This window comes from Octodon degus, unplaced genomic scaffold (genome assembly GCF_000260255.1).
Source record: "Octodon degus isolate 3935 unplaced genomic scaffold, OctDeg1.0 scaffold00150, whole genome shotgun sequence".
In the NCBI taxonomy this organism is placed as follows: domain Eukaryota; kingdom Metazoa; phylum Chordata; class Mammalia; order Rodentia; family Octodontidae; genus Octodon; species Octodon degus.
The window spans coordinates 4,413,698-4,434,408 of record NW_004524726.1 but is presented as its reverse complement, the minus strand read 5'-3'; the positions used below and the strand labels follow the sequence as shown (position 1 = coordinate 4,434,408).

Genomic DNA, 20,711 nt, shown 5'->3' with positions numbered 1-20,711 from the left:
AAGCGCCACTGCAGAACTCTCTAAGGTGGTCAAAGTTCAGAACTACAGGAACATACAAACATACAAAGCATTATAACAATAATATTAGGGTTATTTTATGTAAGATCAGATAATGGGATAGATATATGGTCCACAAAGAAAAACTACTTAACTAAAAAATCAGCTTAAGTCAATGATAATTTAAAGCACTCAAGACAGGAAAAAAGATGATCAAGGTGCGGTGTTCTCAAAATGTTGTTCCAAGACAAGTGCGACTATTAGATAAGTAGCATCCGGTAATTTTTAAGATGTACGTTCTCACACTAACTACATCCTTGCCGAACCAACATCTCTAGGCCACCAGAATCTTGTTTTCACATTGCCCTTCCCCAACAGCATTCAGATGTACACCAACACTGGAGAACCCAGGCTGTAAGCTAGGTAGACAACAATTCTGTTTTCTCTTATAATTACAGAATTATTAATATGTTTCATTTTTAAGACACTTGAAATTCTGCCTTAAAAAAAGTAGAGTGTATAGGGGACTCGAACCTGCGAAGTCGCACTGTAGAGCCTAATGGAGAGATATAGTCTATAAATATCTTCACTGTTGAAATACTTTTTATTACATAGATTTGTGTGCTAATTTCATTGAAAAAAAAAAAAACAACTAAAGTTGCTGTTAAAACAGTCTGATCACTTAATTAAGTTTGTTTGGTTCAGTTTCTTATCTTTCAGTTTTCTCTGCTTGCATCAAGCAAACTAAGCAGAGTCAAAAGCATCTGTAGGTTCATCATACTGCTGTCCATTTACTAAAACCCCTGGGGAGGAGATCTAAGGTCATCTCAAGTTCCACCCACCACCTATCAATTTTTTGTGCCTCTGGGATTTCGATCTATGTCTGATACCCATCACTGTATCTAGAACATCATAAGCTGACAGCACTTTTTATTATTAATAATGAAAATACTTAAAGCCTGTTCCTGGACTGGAAACATTAAAAAATTATGACAAGCAAATAATATCTCACAGTGGAGAAGACACAGGAAATCACTGCATTAGAGTTTCTGATTTTTCCTGAATGGAAGAGATAGCTTGTTAAGAAATACTATGTATTCTCTCCCCTCTCCCATTTCTGGCCCCTTGCCCCCTACACTTTGTCAGTTATAAATAAAAAATTGAAGATATGTAATATCACAATTACGAATGCAAAATGAATGAGATGCCATTTTGTCTAATTGGCAAAAATATTGAAATATGTCTACTATTGCTATCTGCAGAATGGATACTGCCACAGGCTCCTGGCAGAGTATTTTTTACTATAATCCAGCACGAGGGAGCCTTTTAGAGCTGTGTCCAAACTTCAAGCTAACACCCATTTATTGCAACTGACCCTACTACTTTTTAGTTTAGAAAGAACACCTCATATATTAACATCTTTTGTCTTAAAAACACCATTGGTGCAATCTAGTCAGTCTATGCACGTGAATGCAGGATTATTTATAAAAAGCCTTAAAATTGCTTAGATTTGGTAACTTACACTGAAGAAACAGTGCTACTTATAATGGTAAGTATTTCAAAATAATGGAGGAGTCAAAACCTATGACAGCTGGCTGCATAATTCTTGGCCTCTCCTTGGCCCAGGACCCTGGGCAGTAATTCAAATACCATTAAAAGAGGAATTTGGGCAAAATACTAATAACCCAACTTACACTCAGCATGTCTGAATTTCAAAATGTGAGTAATGTTTATAAATGAGTAGTTGGATTACAGGGAAGCTTTTTTTTTCCTTCCTGTGTTTTTGAAATATTCTACTATTTACAGATGTTCCTACAATCAGAAAACTCAAACATATTGATCTCTAAACTGATTCACTGCACACCATTCATTCATTCATTCATTCATTCGTTCGTTCGTTCGTTCGTTCGTTCATTCATTTAATACTGTGCATCGAACTTGGGACCTTGGGCTTACAAGGCAGCATTTATGCTGATGAGCTATATCCCTGGCCCTACCACACTTTACTTTTAATAGGCATACTTGATCCCAATGGCAGCTCAACTGGTTTAAATGCAGCAACCAAAACAGCATCCATATTGAAGAGAACTTTAGATTCTGATTATGCTAGTCAGCTATGGGTGCTCAGTCTGAAATATGTCCTATGGAAGAAGACATATGCTAGAGGTAGACTGAGGGCTACATACGCAATAAGCCTCCATATGATCTTTGCCCTGCTTCCAGAGAATCGACATTTGAAAAGTGTGTTGCTTCTACTTCACATTAAGTCTTTCTCAATTTAAGATCACTTTAGTTAATATGATACAAATTTAATCTCTGACCATACTACAGATTTTTTTGAGATATTTAAATGACAACGATCATCTAAAGCAATCATCTACATATACATCTATGTTCATATATATATAATTTATCCAATTAATTCTTCTGGATTTGACTCATCCTATAGTAAGGTTTTAGAAATTACATGTAAAAGACTTTAACTTTGGTAATAGACCATGTACTTAAAAGATGTTAACAATAAAAAAGTCATTTGAATTTACCACAGGATTACATTTAAATATTTTATGTTCAGTATTTTTTGAAAGAGGATGATAGCAGAGTTAAAGAATATCTTAGAGGAAAGTGTATGACATTTATAGATAGGACTGGAGACCTGAGAAGAAAAGGAGCATATGACTTGCCATTTGGGTCTCAGTATGGAGAAAAATTTTTCAAACAGATAAGCAAGGGTCCATCGGCAGTGAAGGAAACCCCAAGTGGAAGGATATTAGCAGGATATGGGAAGTGATCACAGAATAAAAATTTGATAATTAAACATAAAGAACACACAGAATAAATGTCCAGTAAATTGTTCAAGTTCCCACAACAAAGTACGTCAAGTTACTGACTTCCATTATTTCATTACATGTCCTAAGAAGATGGGGCCTTTATCCAAGGGGGGGGAACTAAATCCATATTGGGCCAGGGAGATCAGTGGCTTAAGCACCTGCCTGACAAGTACAAGATCCCAAGTTCGAACCCTGGTATAAAAAATAAATAAATAAATAAATAAATAAACATCATAGCCACTATCTTTAGCCAAGGAAAGTGAATGGGATGAGAGGAGGAAGAGAAAGCATGTTAATAAAATGGAGCGCAATATAGACAGTGTCCAATTCCCAGTGAGGAGCAAACAAGGAGATCAGAATTTAAGACATGATGAGAGCTCAAGACTTCTTAGGGCAGGTGCCAGTACGGAGGGCTGCAGCCTTCCTTGGGCTGTCTGGCCCGCTTGACTATACTTGCTTTCTCATAGTGCACCGAGCTCATCAGTTATTTCTGTTGGAATATTAAAAAAAGAGGGTTACGTTCACCATTTGGTAAGGTGCCCAATACTGAATCAAATAAATTTTAAAAGGATCTTTTAAAAAATCTTTCCTCCCACTTTTGGACAGGTATAAAATAGGCTTTTCATCAGTAGATAAAATCACACTTGGGATTAAATAAAACTTTGTTCATGGTTTATTAAACACAAACTTACTTTTTAGCTGTATTAATAAGATGTGCATAATAAATTGATTGATTACAATTCTTAACTATTTCTTATATTTATAGCTTTTACATTATAGTTTCTTTGTTACTGGCTTGTCAAAACTAAACATAAGCTGTTACTAATACTTTTAATGCTAAATCTAAAGAATATTTACCATGGGCTGGCAGGATGACTCAGTGGTCTAAAGCACCTACTTGGAACAAGCTTGGCAAAGCACAGGGACCGTGGTTCGATCCCCCAGCACCACATGCCAGCCAGCCCCGCCCCCTGGTGGGCTGAGCTGGCCACACACACACACACACACACAATAATTTTTTAAAAATATGTTAAAAATAAAGAATATTTACCAGCTCATCATTAATTGTGAATATGTTGGTAGATGAAGATTATGTTTTTATTTGCATATTATATTAGTACTTTTCTACTGCATAAGTTTTTTTTTGGAAAAGTATGCATATATAATTTACTAAGCCTAATTATCATATTTCAAAATAAAAAAGTAGCCAGTAGTTAGCCTTCAGGATGCAAAACTGGACGACATGGGGATAAACAACCAATACATGAGGTGAATGGTGATGGTGTATAGTTTTCTTTAGTATATTTCAGAGTTTGTTTTCATTATTCCTCCAGAAATTAGAACAAGACAGTTCCCCTTATCAACCCAAAAAGTCTAACAGAAAGAAGGAATTTGCAAACATGAGTAAATGACCATGTACATAGCAACTAAAGATTATTTTTTCAAATATCACTAGAAAACTAGAAAAATGGAAAACTCTGCTAAATATATTACACAACTGTACATCATGACTAACACAACAATTTTTAATTTACTTGGGAATCAATGAATCATTAATGCTAGCGTCAATCTTTTTTTTCCTTTTTTTATGTGGCCAGCTCAGCCCACCCTGGGAGTGGGGCTGGCACAGCATGTGGTGCTGGGGAACAAACCTTTGTCCCTGTGCAATTCCCTAAGCAGGCTGGGCAAGTGAGCTATCTTGCCAGCCCTCAAATCTTTAAATAGAAAAATGTTTAGTATTGGTCGTCTTACCTAGACTACCTAATAAGCAGTAACACTGGTGCTCTTCTCCAACCACAAATAGTTTGAATGCCAGTCACATCCATGGGAACAGTGCACCATATAAAGTCACTTGAATGACTGATTGACTGATTGCACTGGGGACTGAAGGCAAGGCCTTGTCCATGCTAGGCCAGCACCCTGATACTGAGCCATACCACCAGCCTTTTACATTCTGTTTATTCTGGGGACTGCTCAATGCCCAGGCTGGCCTCAAAGTTACCATCTTCCTTTCTTATCCTCCCGAGTAGCTGAAATTATAAGACTCCACCACCATACCTCACACCTGCCTTCTGTTAAGTCATTTTTTAAAAGTCAATGGTTTTAATTGATATTAAAAATTTTGGTTTGGCCACATAGCTCAGTAGACTAAAGTGTATTGCTTGGGCAGAGGTAGGAATGGGGTTCGATCCCCAGCATGCTGTGCCAGCCCCACCCCTGGGGTGCACTGAGAGGACGAATGAGACTGGGCATGGTGGCATGTGTCTGTAATCCCAGTGCTTGGGAGGCTGAAAACAGGAGAATCACTACAAGTCTGATCTGTGTAGTGAGACCCTGTAGACCATGTCCTAAATACAAATAAGTAAATAAAGTTTCAAAAAGCTAATTTTATCCCAGTGTATGGCTTACAAAGAAATTCACTGATGGAGATTAGTTATCTAGTTCTTACATACCACTGGAAGGCTACTTTTGCTTTAAAAGGAAGAGTGGTATTTGATTCTGTTCATTTGTCTGTTTTCTCACAGGAAGAACAAAGCACCAAAGTAATTCATAAATGGGCTGCAGAATCACTGACCAGTGTGGTCTACAGAACATATACAAACAGGCTGGAAACATGTCCATTTAACTATGCTAAGCTAGTGGGACTCCCACTATTCTTGCTTACCATCCCCCTCATTCCTTAGGAATATGCATTAATGAGGTATCAACTTCTAGATCACAGGAAGTTGAGAGTTAGAAGGAGAAAAGTTCCTTTGGATTCATGCGACCCTGGGAAAAAGTAAATAAAGAGAAAAAAATAGAGATATAATCTGTACTTTAGGAGACAAGAGATAGAGGATCAATGAAAGAAGACATTTTGGCTTTTAGGTACTGCACATCTTGGTAGAGGTAAACTGAGTAGGTGCATTACAGGTGCTTCATGGAAGCTTTAGCTCCTCCTGGGTTGGGTCTTCCCAACACAGCACTCCCGAGTCAAGGGAGGAGAAAGCACGACAGGTTCCCCTATGAAAATTGTAGGATCTTTGTAACCCAATCTTGGTGACGTACTATCATTTGTCATATTTAACTAGTTACTGGTTATGGACTAACCCTAGAACTGTTTGGAAGAGTGAATCACTTAAGATGTCAATACCAGGAAGTAGCTATCATTGGGAATCTTTGTGGAGTCTGGCTTTCACAGTGTTTCTATTAGTATTATGCCTGCATAAGAGCATGCAGGGCTGTGTCAAGCAGTATACTCTGATTATATACCACTTTTCTTTTTTCTAAAGTTAATTGCCTCCTCTTATTCTCTTGGTGCCTATCACAAAGGCTTTCTAATTTTTTTCTTTTACTACAGCTTTTTACTACAATTATACATGTGGTTATTCAGGTGACCTATTTTACATTTTCCCCAGACTTTACCATTGCTGTTTGAAGAGTGTGAACCCTCCAACTCAAGTTGAAAGGTAATTGACATGGGAACAGTATTAAGAAGTGACATATTTAAGAGGTACTTGGGCCATGAATGCTAACATCACAGAAGTGAGGGGCACTTTAGAAGAACAAGCTTAGCCCCCTTTTGCCACCCTATCTCTGCTCTTCCACCATGGTAAGTTAGAGGCACTTCTCTGGAAATCTCCAGACAGTAAACCCATACATTTCTGTCCATTACATTCTCAGGAATTTTTGTGCTTTTCCTAGTACCGGAAATTGAACTCATGACCTAGCACTTGCCAGGCAGGTGCTGTGTAGCTATCTCCGGGGCCCCATTCTTTTCTTAGATTGTCCATGAACTTTAGAACAATGCTCTGTCATTAGGTTAACCCCTGTGTACTAAGTCAAAGAAAGGGGCCAGAAGAAGACTTTACCATTAATTTCTATACTTTTCTCCTGAAGACTTTCCTCTAGGTTCATAAATTCCTTGCTTTCAGTAGAACACCTCACCCATGCCTTGTATTCCCATAGTAGATTCACTAGCACATCATTTCAAAACAATAAACTTTTCTCACCTCTCATGGCTGAAGGCAGGGGAAAATATTTACAAGTCAAGATGTGAAGCACCAGGCCATGCGTGGAGGTTGGATGGTCTCTTCTGATTTAAACCCTGGTCCTCTGTCACTGGTTCCACAGACCCACAGTTCCTAATCCCTCAGTGTGTTTCTGGCTGCATTTAAAAACAGGGTCTTTGTAGGGGGTAAACAAGTTGAAGCAGCACCATACCAGATTTAGGTGAGCCTCAATCCAGTGACTTGTGTCCTTAGAAGGCAGCAAAGTCTGGAGGAAAACCATGTGATCAGATATGCGCACTGTAGCAATGTAGCTGGCCATCCAAGAAACACCAAGGACACAGCTCTAGAAAGAACACTGAGGACATCTTGACTTCAGACTTCTACTTGAGGTTGGAAGACAATAAATCTCAGCTATCTTAAGCCCCTAAACTACCCCTTGTGATAGTCTGCTATAGTAGCCCCAGGAAAGAAACACCTCTGGATTCATTATCATCTCCTTTCTGTCTCTATTTTTATTTTAGCTATCTTGCTTTCATAAAATTTGGGAATTGTTTTTGTGACTCTTTCTCCTAGTGTCTGCATGGTAACTCTCAAGGGAAAAAGGTGGCAAAAATCTGTTAGTCTATGTTGAAAACAAAAGTCTTTACAGTTTCAAGTCTTTTTTTTTTTTTTTCCATTTTATGTATTTGGTACAGGGTCTCACTATGCAGATCAGACTCTTGGTGATCCTCCTGTTTTCAGCCTCCCCAGCACTGAGATTACAGCAGTGCACCACCACATCTGGACTCGGTTGCTGGCTGGGCACACCCCAGGGAAGGGGCTGGCATTGCATGTGGGTCTGGAGATCAAACCCTGGTCCCTGCACTTGCCAAAGCAGGTGCTTAGTCCACTGAGCTATCTTGCCAGCTCTAGATTCAAGTCTTATAGTCTCAAGTTTTCTAGTTTTTCTGCCGAACTAGTTCATATTACTTTTTGCATTTAAGTACAGTACAGAAAATATTAATGGTAAGAAAGTTAGTTTTAACTTCCCATCACTATAGCTGTTTTGCATACAAGTGTCACTGTGTTCAAAAATTTACAATAATTTTCCATTAACTAATGCATCATAGACAGGAGATGCAGTATAAAGAATAAGGAAGAGGTAGCCATACTTTGAATTACTGAATATATCTACTCAGCTTTAGGAGTTATTCTAGAGAACATTAACTCAGTTTTAATCATCTAAACAGGTTCCAAAACATACAGTATAACTGTTCCTGTAATATTGGGGAAAAAGGAAAGGTAAAGTTTAAATAACCTGCCATAGTCAGTGCTATGGTTTAGATGTGGAATGTCCACAAATACGCATGTGGCAAAGTCTTAGTCCACAGCATGGTACTACTGGAAAGTGGTGGAAAACTTTAAGAGGGGTCCAGTCAGATGGGTGGGGAGAGAGGTCACATTTCTATAATCTTGCAAGTTTGTACCCAGCCTTGGCAATTTAATAAGACCTGTCACAACATAATTAAAGCTTAGTACAAAGACCCTAAGTTCAATCCTGAGAGCCAATACGTAAAATAAAAATAGAGAAAAAATAACATCCAGTGTCATTTTCTTAGGAGATTTCAGAGACTACAGGTAGTTCAGGCCTGGAAAAAACTAAGCTGCATCAGAGGTCCCAGTATATCTGATATAACACTACCCAGAGGTGACACAGATATGTTCAGCTGGAACACAACAGTAAAACAATGAATGGTATATGATATTCCAAGAGTTTTCATCATTTTCCCATAGATACAAACAATTTTTTAATACAAAATATCCTCAAAATATGTAACACCTTGGCTGGGCTGGTGTCCTGAAGCCTGTTCAAGTCTGTCCACTCCATCTGACCTACAGTCAAATGTAGAGATTAACTTTAGGACCTTTGCCTACTAGGTCCCTCCTTCCTTCGTCACTGGGCGTAGGGACCTCTTTGGCTACTTTTCTTTCTAAAGTCTTGTTTTCATAAGCCTCTCACCTGTGTACTCTCACCACACAAGAATTCAACTCCCTTGTCAGCTAAACTGATGATGCAAAAATTATTTTCAAACCTGACCAGTTCTTTTCCTGTTCCTCAGACAAGATGTGTCCTCCGTTGCTCTTGCTGCCTCTCTTCCCCAGACACTACCACTTTCAGGAAAAGAACTTGCATCCTAATTCTGGGCACACAGAGGGAGCCGTCCAAACCTCCTCTCTAGCACTTGCTTCTACTAGTCCAACTTCCCTCCAGGCACGCCACACTTTCGCCCTCATTGCTCACACCCCAGGAACCTTAGCCTAGCTACTGCTCCCTTAAATCTTACAACCTCAATACTACAGAGAATTCCCTTCACAACACAGACTGTAAAGCCTCTGTTACATGAAGGCGAACAACAGAGCACATTCCTTTAGTCCAGCTGGAGCCACGTGTTTTCCAGCCTTGCCTCAGCTGGTCTTCCTGAACTTGTGGCTCTGCTGACCACTCTCTTGGCTTCTGGGGAGGCTGCTCTCCCTAGGCTCCTCTTCTGCTTCTGGCTTCATTTGAGTTATGTAGCTCACAAGCCATGTTTGCCTTGCTGAGATATCCCACAGGACTCTCCAAGTGCAGATCTCTTCCTTTCCCCATGCTCAGTGAGGCTCCGTGATTGCACCATGTTAGCAGGTCTTAGCTATTTATCAGAAACAATCACTGAAATTTTAGATCTCTCAAGCACTTGACATGTTCTGTACATTTATTATGTGAATGAATTTTTTTTTTTTTTGTGAAACCGGGGATTGAACTCAGGCGCTTGCACTTGTCAGGGAAGCGCTTATTCTACTAAGCCATCTCCCCGGCCTGTGAATGAAAATTTAGCTCTCAAATGACAAATGGTCAGAATAGAAGTGGCTTAACTAACATATTATAAGCAAAATAACACCACCAGTCATCAAATAATAAAACTCATGATTCTGTACATTTCTTGGAGAAATTTGAATGAATAAACAGATATTCTTACCAGGAAAACAAAATGTCCAAAATATTTAAAACCAAAGTATAGGGCTTAAAGAGCTTTGTAAGTCTTTCCACTGGCTGCCTATAAGCCTAGATTCTGAACTGATGCTAAAAGAAAACAAAGAGACTCAAAGTGGGTCAAAAATTTAAAAGATACTTATAATTATAATCCACTATGGAACATGACCAGAACAAGGGACATGTTGATCATAACACCTACTTCAGGGAAGTCAAGGACATTGCTCCCATTATAGAATAGCTTTTTATTTTTCACTGCATTTATTCCAGCCTTCAGTCTATTTCAATGAATGCTCATTAAATGAAAGATATTTGCTGTTTCTTGCATAAATGTCCTTTTATAATAACTTGAAGTCTTCACTGCTTGAGAATTTTCTAAGCTGTTCATGCTCAAGAGCCAGTTTGATAATAATGCAAAAGGTTGTCCTGCCCTAACTATAAAATTAGAAAAGAAAAGCTTTTCCTGTCTCTACCCACAGGGCATCCTCACCTAGGCAGGAACCCTGCTGAGCCTGTTCTTGCTTTTGCTTGACTACATAGTAAACACAAGACTGATGTTTGAATAAAATGTGAAATCACTCAAATTGTTCTACATTTCCGTCCTTGAAAAATCTCCTTAAAATATTTAAGTCTTTTGACAGTTACAGGTAGCATTTGTTTCTGCTTGAAAGCCCAAGTGTAAGGGTGTCACAAACAATTAGGATTTTAATAGCTCTCTTTCCTAGGTTATTAGTTGGGCCTAAGTTTATCAGCAACAGAAGAAAAATGTTCTGAAGAAAATAAGCCAATGATGGTTAGAAAAATCATACTATTTTTCTCTATTGTTCCTTATGCTCTTTCTGCTTTGAAGTAGAATACAGGTAAAAGAAGTGGAAATGGTAATAAGCGTCAACATTGACTACTTTGATAAAGTTCTCCAGACAAGAACTATTTTGTTATTGTTCTCATTGTTCTGAAAGAAGCCGTAAGGCAGTTATTGCTCAGCAGATACCACTGAAGATTTCAGAAATTTCCCGATTCTGCCTCAGCCACATTCATACTAGAAGGGAAAAAATGCCAGGAAGAAGGGGATACACCTGAGTGGTTAGGGCAGGTGGCCATCCTTGGACGCTTTGCTACGTCCACACAAAGCTGCTTCCTATGCTTCCCTTAGTTATTTTGCAGAGAAATATGCTAATTCAAAGAAATCTAACTAGCTTCACATTTAATTCTGACTTCAAATCTTAAGAGTGGCAGAGCAGCTGTGCCTGAAGCGATACAATCTTATTTCTATAAAAATCTCTCAAAGCTCCATATATAAGTGGAAGAGCAAAAATAGATAATCAAACCCAAATTAAGGCTATTAAGAATTGATTTAGTGTAAAGATAATATAGCAAGATTTTGTTTAAGTTATGGATGTTCACTAAAAATGTGTAATACTTGTTTGCCTAAAATTTTGATTATGTTTTATCTTATTTTGTCACAGTTAAATAGTTTTATCATTAGGGTTTTTAATTGCATATAGTTTACAGAATTCTTCCTGATTACTCTATATCCATTTAGCTGGGGGAAAAAAAAATCCACTGTACAACTTAATGAAAAGAGAACCAACTAATGAGGATGCAATCAAATTGCAGGCAGATGTACCATGAGGTATGGCCCAACAATTCATATTTCGGAAATTTTTGTCACAAAAGGTTAATGAGCGTATAGGGGAAGAGAAGTCCCAAGGAGAATAGGAATTAACATACCTTGAAAAACACGAAGTCACTTAGTGGTATACCAGAAGTTATAAGGAAAACAATCAAGAAAAGAAAATGAGAAAAATCAAGCACTGAAACACTTCTCTCAAACTTCGTGCCACAGGTTCCACAACTGTGGGATTCCCCTCTCTGCTGATCTCTTTTCTGACTCTCCCTTACTTTATTACTCATTCTCCTTCATTCCTAATGTTTAGTGCCTGCCTGAGTCCATTCTAACGTCCAGAGCTCAACTCATCTTCCCTGTGTTTTAGAGTCTTCTTTACATAATTCATTAGATCATGCAACATCAGCAGTTTTCTGTGAGGGTTTCTTCACTGGGAGCTCTCTCCCTGGCTTCTTTCCTCAAACCTCAGGGCATCCTTTCCCTTTCGTAGTTTCCCAGTTCCCTACAGAGGATACACACTGTCACCAAGGTGCTGACATGTCCTTTCAAATCTTTTTACATTTGTCACTTCATTTCCAAACTAACTCCTTGGACATCTCAATATTTTACTCAATACCTCAGTAGTACACATTCTATGGCCTTGCATCAGACTCTGAATACCTTTCCATAAGATCCTTTATTTTCATTTTTTAAAATTTTATTTATTTTAGTTTATTTATTTTAGTTTACTGAGAAACAAACAGCAATGAGACAGTTTCAAAACTCATTAATAGGACAGTTTCAATAATTAATACATTGTACATTGTTATCTTCTTAGTGGTGATCCATAGTACAAGATGCAGACAGGATGTCCTGTACAAACACTATTACCACAAATCTTTCTTCTTATTGAATTAAGCGAAAGTAGCTGTATGTTATCCTAACTATTCTGTATACATAGATACAAAATGGTCCTTCCTTTGTATCCCCATTTTTTGTTTAGTCCTGTCAGAAAAGGGTATTCATTAGCATCTAAATACTATAGGTGCATGAATTCAGCAAAACAATCCAACACAATCCAGCAGTCCACAATAGTAGTGGATTATCCACAGAAGTGGACTTGAGCCTTTCACAGCTCAGCATATTAATATGCCTTTCCTTTATATACCTTGTTTCTTAAACTTTTCTGCTGGATGGTTAAGACCAAGATAAAGCAAGACCTGCATAATAAGAAATGTAACTTTTGTATCTGATAAGGTCAGTCAAGTACCCTCAGGATTTATCCTGTAACCCTGTACTGCAGTTTGTAGATCTTTTGTCAGTGTCAGCCATGTGGATGAGTCATGACCATTGTTTGACCAATTTGCTCTCTGTGAAAGCCTGAGAGAATGTTTTCTCTCCCTGTGACTCTCCTTAGGCACATACTATGTCCTCAATCACGTTGCTCTGTGGGGGCTGCAAAGTTCCTTTATTTTCAGCTAAGCCATTTGATTCGTCAGCACCTAAACACCCTAATATGCTCTTCATAAAAATGCATTATTATTTTCATTATCTGTGCTTAATAAAAGATTGTTATGGCTTGTGTCTAGGTGTCCCCCCCAAAGCCTCATATAGTCATGGGGCAGCTTCTAGAGTTTGTGACTGATTATTGTGGGTGTGGATGCTGCACCTGCCTTGGGCAGGTAATTTGCATTACAATGTAAGGAGGGAAGAGAGGCTAGCTGCTTGAGCTGCTGCTACCCCTCCTCCCTTTGCTCTCCTGCTCTTCGCTGCCACCAGGGAAGGCTGCTCTCTGCCAAGTGCAGCTCTGCCTTGGAGCTAGCTGAGTATGGACTGAAACCTCCAGTAACTGTGAGCTAAATAAACCTTTCCTGCCCTAATTTGAGTGACAGGTATGTGTCCCAACAATGAAAGAAGAGTACCTGAGACAAAGATGAACTTTTAGTATGCTCTTAGTAGGCTAAAAAATCTTTAGGTTTGGAGCACACTGTGTTGAATCAAGTAATAAAAGCCTGTAGTCATTAGCAGATGTATTTTTGCTTTTTTTTTTTGTATTAATACTGTTATACTTTGCTTGATTAAGTAAGGGAAGAAAATTTTAAAAGTACCCTTAACATTCTAAGGAATAATTTAATCAAGATGGACTTCTACTTTCCTCATGTGATCCAACAATCTCTGAAGCCCAGAGAAGTGATCAAATATCTTTGCTTGATGATAGGTAACATTTAAGGGAGGAGATGAAAGCCTTTCATGGCCCACCATCTCTTTTCAAAATGCCCATAAAAATATTATAGAATGAAATACGTTCTCTTCAAATTCTTGTTCAAAATTCAAAAAAGGTTAAATATATAGTTTACATGGGTTAGGTGTGAATTTTTTGCCTCTCTAATGCAAACCTGAACATAAACATGTCTGTTCACTTAACAAATTATCATTATGGCCACATGCCAGGTACCAACCCAGCTAAGTATTCAAGTTACAGCTGAAAACAATGAGGACATCCTCTATCACTGCCTTGTTCCACCTCTCATGAAACTCATGAGTAGTGTGAGACTTGAATCATTTTAAGGACAGCAGGTATATAACACCAGCAGCCAGGCATGTGAGTGGAAGCCACAGTTCTCCAGGGTTCAGATGGAGTCCAGAAAGGCGATGCGACAGTGTGCACATGCTGCTTCTGCTTTTGGCCTCCCTTCTACTCACCCTTAAAATCTAGCATAGATTTCAAGTCCTAGAAGCCAAGTCCTTAATGCCTTCCCAAAGTCTAGAGTTGTCTTTCATCTTGACAAATTTTGTGTGATAGCTCTATCTTGGCATACACCACATGTGTGGGAATTGTAACTGTTCTGTTTTCCAACTACATAATGCACTCTGGCTTGGTGTTCCTGTATGTTAAATGTATTAAATTTTGTTGAATAAATCGAGACTTAGCAAAGAGAAATAACAAGTATTTAATTTCTGTCTAGATGCTTGTCTTAGTAGCCAAAACAGAAGACAAAAATAGATAAAAGTTTTAACCAAACTATTTGGGGCAATAGTTTGGAACACAGGGTAAGGGCTAGATGGCTTAATGTCTAAGATTTCTTTGCTGCTGAAGCCAAGGGGGTTATAATGGTTGAAATCAGTGTGTCAAAATACACTTTGAAACATTTTAGCCTCAAAGTTCCAGAAAATACTTAATCAGGACTTTTTTTTAAATTCTGAAATTTAAAAGCTGTACATATAAAATAACTCTAAGAGGTTTGGTGATATAGTTTGGCTCTAAAAGGCATAGACAATATATCTGCAATGAAACAAATATAGATAATAAAAGATTAAATTGCAGTTAATAAGCTTAAATTTTGGCTTTAGACATATCTAATAGGCCATAAATTTATTAAAATTAATATAGATGCTATAGTATTAATTTGACTAAAAGAAGTAAAGAATAGTCATAATTAATTTCAGAAGATTATTTTTATAATCTCAGCCTCAGTCTATGAAAAGCGTGTTATCTGGTGGTTAAGTCTGGGAACAAGAGGGAGGAGACACCACAAGCTGGAGGAGAACTGCAAAAGGTTGCTTCTCAATATTTCAACTTTATGTAGTGATAGGAAAAAGATGTATGAGTTAGCAGCTCCTGAGTGGGAGAGGGGATTAAATACTTATTCAAACAGTTGTTTTCTGCATTTGACGTTTTTATGGTTTTTACCTAGATGTCCCCCAAAGCCTTCTATGCTCCTATGTGGGGCTTTGGAGAAGTGACAAAATCATGGAAGTGTGATGCTACTTAGTGGATTAGTCCACTGATGAATCTATGACTAAATTGATATTGGGAGGTGAAGCCTGCTTGGAGGACCTCCACACCTTCCTCCTTGGTCTCTTTGCTTCCTGCCTGCCATGCCATGAGTGATTTCTGCTCTGACAAGATGCCTTGCCTTGGAGCCAGCTGACTCTGGACTGAGACCTCTACCAGCGATGAATTCAATAAAGCTTTCCTCCTTAGAGTTGTCCATGTTGGGTGCTGTGTCTGAGCAATGAGAAAGTACCTGACAGACACCGGAAAGGGGTTAAGAACTGGGACTTGAAGTCAGCCACGCCTGGGTATAACACTTGACTATAAAGCTTTATGAAGTCTATCAGAAGGTTTAGCCAAACAGCTCAGGGGATTAAAGGGGCATGCTGGCCCTGCCCCTGAGGCGAGCTGAGAGGGCAATTGAGACTGGGCATGGCGAGTGTACCTGTAATCCCAGCTCTTCAGAGGCCGTAAACAGGAGGATGACTAAGAGTTAGATCTAGCAGTGAGAACCTGAACACTATGTAGACCCTTGCCTAAAAACAAACAAAACCAAAAGAAGCCTATCAGATCTGCTTAATCTTTGATTGTTTTCACCTAAAATGGAGATAAAAATATGAACTACTTTGCAGTTATTGAGAAGATTAAATGTGATGATGTGTTTAAAATATTCAACATAGTACATGGCATTCAGTAAGCCAAATAACTCAGGAAAAATTAGATTATTACTCCTGATAATAATATTACTATTTTACTTAGGATGTGAATTAAGAGGTAGAATTTAAAATAACTGTCGAAAGTCTTCTAAAACAACTTTTACAAATAGATAACAAAGTGAATTCTGAAATATCATCTTATTCTATAAATAATCATGACCCTTTTTGCAATAAAAAATTTTCCCTAACCAAATCTTATAATTTTTATAACATCTACACTAATAAATATAACTTTATACCTAGTTCCTAAAGATAAATTTGGTCATTTGGATTTCTTTCTACTCAGTTAGAAATGTAAAGAAGCAGCACAATAAATATAAATGTAAAATAATTTCTAAAAATATTGTCATCTATTAGATATTAGAAAAGAGAAACTGATCTTTGTGAAAAATCTTCTGCTAGAAATGTAATCTACTGACTTTATTATTATAATGGCCCTAAACTTTAACATAATTTATAGTAACTTTAGAGATGTGCAACACGTATCTTTTTTACATAGTGAAAGATAATATAATTTGTAAGTACAGCAGAGCTACTATAGCCCAAACATTTTACTAACATTCTCATAGGAGCACTGGGTTCCCCGAGGCTGGTGCATACAAGTATCTAAAATAGTCTTCTCCTGCATAACATTTAAATTTTTTATTTTAAATTAAGCAAGACTGTCCTGTTAGACAATCATTGTACATTTGTTCTTTAATGTATAGTCATTGTTCTTTAATATCTTATAGTGAGGAATAAGCTGTTTATCTTATTAATAATAAAAGTAATTGAGGTATCTGTTCATAATGAAAAGAGCTGCGCAGTAGGAATTAGAGAACTTGTTATGGTCACAGCTGTGACACTACCTCTGTACTCTTGGGAAGTTTTCAGCCTCTCTGGCTTTCCATGTACTCATCTACAAAACAAAATAATCTCTAAGGTCCAGGATAATGCTATCTTCTAAAATTTTGCAATAATTTCGTAGGTCACGATGGCTCGAAATCATAAACCTCAAATTAAGAATTACTTAATTTACAGTGAACTTTCCTGATTTCTAATTCTTTTTTCTTATAATAGGAAAAGTGAAAAATAATCATAAAGACATACTAAAAGAAGTTAAAGAAAAAAGACCTATTCGAAATACTACTGCAGAATTACCTTTCCTCTTATTTATTAAGCATTTACTATATACACTTTGCCTTGGGCAGTTAGGATCCACATAGTTATTAAGACATGATTACATCCCTGTCTTTCTCTTATTTACCTCATTATTTTAGGTTACCTAGAAACGTCGCAAAACTTTCCTTTCCCATCACACAGGAATATTTATAGAGATTAACTCATTAATATCTTAAAAAACCTTTGAATGAGACGTGAATGAGACATGAATGAAATTTTTCTATTTACAAATATGGTACACATGGACAACATGCTCACTTTGAATAAATGGCCCTCACAAAGTGAAGGTAAGAACTCCTTAAGATGGAATACGGGGGCGAAGGGAGCCAAAGTGTGTACAAAACCCAGGCATTACCAATGGCTTCCTGAATTAAGAAGAGGATGCCATGTGGGTGAATGCATCAGATTAGTAAGAGGTTTTAGGTTTTTTTGTTTTTTAAAGCAATCAGTCTTAGACAAAAATATCAGAGATTGAGTTAATTCACCTTTTTTTTAAGAATTGCAGCATGTCCTTCCACAATATCACAGGGAGTTCACCTGCATTTAGGATTTCACTGAAATATGAGTCAAAATATTTCTAACTATACTGGCAAAAATTGCTCAAAGTGTACCTTGACATTTAGAAAATCTACTATTTAAAAATGCTGTTAATGAGAGTACAGAGCTTTGAAAGGATGCACTGGACAGGGGCTACTGGAAATGTGTGAAAGTAACTTTGAATCATCATCATGATACTATAGTAACTATTCACTGCAGACCTGAAAAGAAAAACCCGAGAAACAATCTCAAGGCAATAATGTAAGCATGGAACGCATGAGTAAACAATCCCATGGCAAACACGCACATCTGCACATTTCTACTGCTTTAGTTATACTGAAACTAGAAAATTTCACAGCAGCCTTCTAAAATCACAGAGCAACAGGATAAAAGTAGATTAGAAGAATGTGCAATTTACGTGTAGGGTTTATTACCATGGTTACAAACTTTCAGAACAGGCCTCTGAGACACTGGACTGAGATTCTGCTGAATACCTGTTTTAAAAAAGAAAAGAAAAGAAAAGAAACTTAATATAGAGATCTATTCATTTCAAAGAGTATGATAGTACTAGACATGCTTTCTCCAAGGTTAAGTGTTTCTGAAGGCAAAGAAATGCTTCACTACCCTAAAATACTTGAAGCTGTAATGTTATGACTTTTACTTCCCATTTAATTATGCTATGTAAACTCCACTGGGACAAGGTACATATGGTTCTTTAGATGAAACTTGTCATACTAATCAGGATTTTCTAGGTTCAGTGAGTTGATCTGTTAATGTGCTACTGACATCAGCCAACTGGAATGAGTATTTCCCTTCCATTTGTCTTTGCAAGGGATTAAACAAACTTACGAAACTTCTAAGCAGTTGTTGCCCACAGCGCTGCATTCTTGACATAAGACTTTAAAAGAATTAGGGGGAACAAAATCCTCTATGGTACTTCCCTGGAAAGTAAACATGAAAAGAGTACTCGGTTCACCTTTCAGTTTTGGTGTCCTTTTTCTTCTGTCGCGGAAGGCAGCTCCCGACTGCAAGGCCTCCAGCAGACTATCCATCACCCCTGTCTCATCACCCTCTGTGAAAAGAGATGCGGGGAATTCCATCAGCCCTCAGGGTTACCAAGAAAGTCAAAGCATAGACAAAACAGGAGATGGTGCTGAGGGAAAAGACCAGATGCCAGGACAAAGCCAGCAATTTCAAAATTCTAAGTGCTTGAATGCTCTCATAAATCAACTAACTCCTAATGAAATCTGCCTCATTAGTGCTTGTGCTACTGTCCACTAAAGAGGACCAAGCTACACTGATTCACTTCAGAGCACTGCGTTTATAGTCCAATGGCACAATAACTTTAAATTAAATGTGATCTAGTCATCTGTGTCTGGAGTTATCATAAATCATGCTTCCCTGATAGAAATGTATTATTTTCTAAGGTATAAGTCTTTATTCAAAAAATGACCAAGTATAGGACAGTGCTTGAGTGGTTATTATTGAAATTCTGCTGTGTGGCCTTATCATATACAATTACATTTCCATGGCAACTTTTGATGTTTCTAACAACTGATTATTTTTCTGATATCAGTGAATAATTGCCCCCTGACTTTAAATGACACAGCATAGTCACTGCAAACTTTTATAGAAGATATAAAAGTTTATCTTCTATAAAAAACACAGTCAAAACTCGAACATATGATTAAACTAGATTCCGAAGATAATGAACAAAGGATGTAGATATACAACCAATTCCATCTACAAACAACAGATTATATAAGATTCACACATGCTTATATTTACCAATGCTTAATACTATTCAAAGGAAGCAGGGGGAAATGCTTCAAAGAAGCTGTTGACCCAATCCAAACCCAAGGCAACACTAAGGATGCTTTTGTCCCTCCAAGAGAGGTTATTTGCAGCATTCTCTATGGAACTGCATGGCCTGAATAACATTACACCTGAAATAACACAGACTTGTTTTCCTCTGACTTACTACTTTTGTTTTCCTTTTTGAAGCATTCCCTTTATAGAGTATTTGACAAGTGAATGCAGTAGAGTACAAATAGCACACCCATTTACAGTTTACAAACAGATATATAAATATAAATATGTATCAGCCGCTTTCCCATCTGGTTTTCTTTCATATTTTTAGAAGAGTACTAAACTTTGTAGGTGTTATCAGAAAAGGTGGGTGAGAAATACAGTACTTGGAGGCTTTTAATTTACACATATTTAATTCTAAACTGGCTTATTGGCTATTTTTAATTAACATACTAAATATTTCATACAGGTTAATAAGTAACCATCTATCTTCAAAAATTTACACTCAAACCTAGGTGTGTTTTTCCTAAAAAGAACTTTGGATAATGTCAAATATTTAAGGTTATGAGCATAGTTTCTTAGTAAACAAAAACATATTAAAAATGTACAATTAAATGTTTTGAGTCCATGGATATTTACAAAAACATGACACTATACGAGCCAGCTAGATAGCTCAGCAGTCTAAAGTGCCTGCTCAGACAAGCTTAGGAAGGCACAAGGGACCTTGGTTAGATCCCCAGCATCTTGGCTATTAAAGAAGAAAAAAATAATTCAAGAAATTTAAAAATATTTAATGGCATACTCCTTAATGGAAAAAAAAAGCTAAAAATAAAACTTCAACTTTCTCCTTAATAAATTTGTACTTGTGAAGGTGTTGCTGCGTACCTCCACAAAAGCATTAGCAATTTATTATAAGATTGAGCAGATACGTGCCTGCTTAGGCAGGGACCAGGGTTTGATTCCCTGTACCACATGCTGTGCTGGCTGGGGGGGTAGTAGTATACGCCCGTAATCCCAGCACTGGGGAGGCAACTGTTATACCAAATACATAAAAAAAGAATGAGAGAGAGAGAGAGAGAGAGAGAGAGAGAGAGAGAGAGAGAGAGAGAGAGAGAGAGAACACGCAAGCGAGCAAGCAAGCAAGCACTAAAGCACTAAGACCAAGCAGATAGGCATCTGTTGTCAACCACAATGATGCTTGCTTGGGAAAGGAAATACAAAGTTGGAAAGGAAGGAGGAAAGGAAGAACTCTGAAGTACTGGTCTGAATTCACAGGA

The 20,711-nt window shown here is 37.6% G+C and overlaps 1 protein-coding gene across 1 annotated transcript in view; it reads right to left on the bottom strand.

The window, feature by feature from the left end:
• The window catches only part of Diaph3 (diaphanous related formin 3), a 523,261-nt gene that overhangs the window by 102,897 nt on the left and 399,653 nt on the right, over nucleotides 1-20,711 (bottom strand). The window contains exons 26-27 of the mRNA XM_023702376.1: nucleotides 18,602-18,697; nucleotides 18,060-18,119 (exon numbers count right to left, since the gene is read on the bottom strand). Of these exons, the coding sequence (XP_023558144.1) occupies nucleotides 18,060-18,119; nucleotides 18,602-18,697 (156 nt within the window). The remainder of the gene's footprint in view (nucleotides 1-18,059; nucleotides 18,120-18,601; nucleotides 18,698-20,711) is intronic.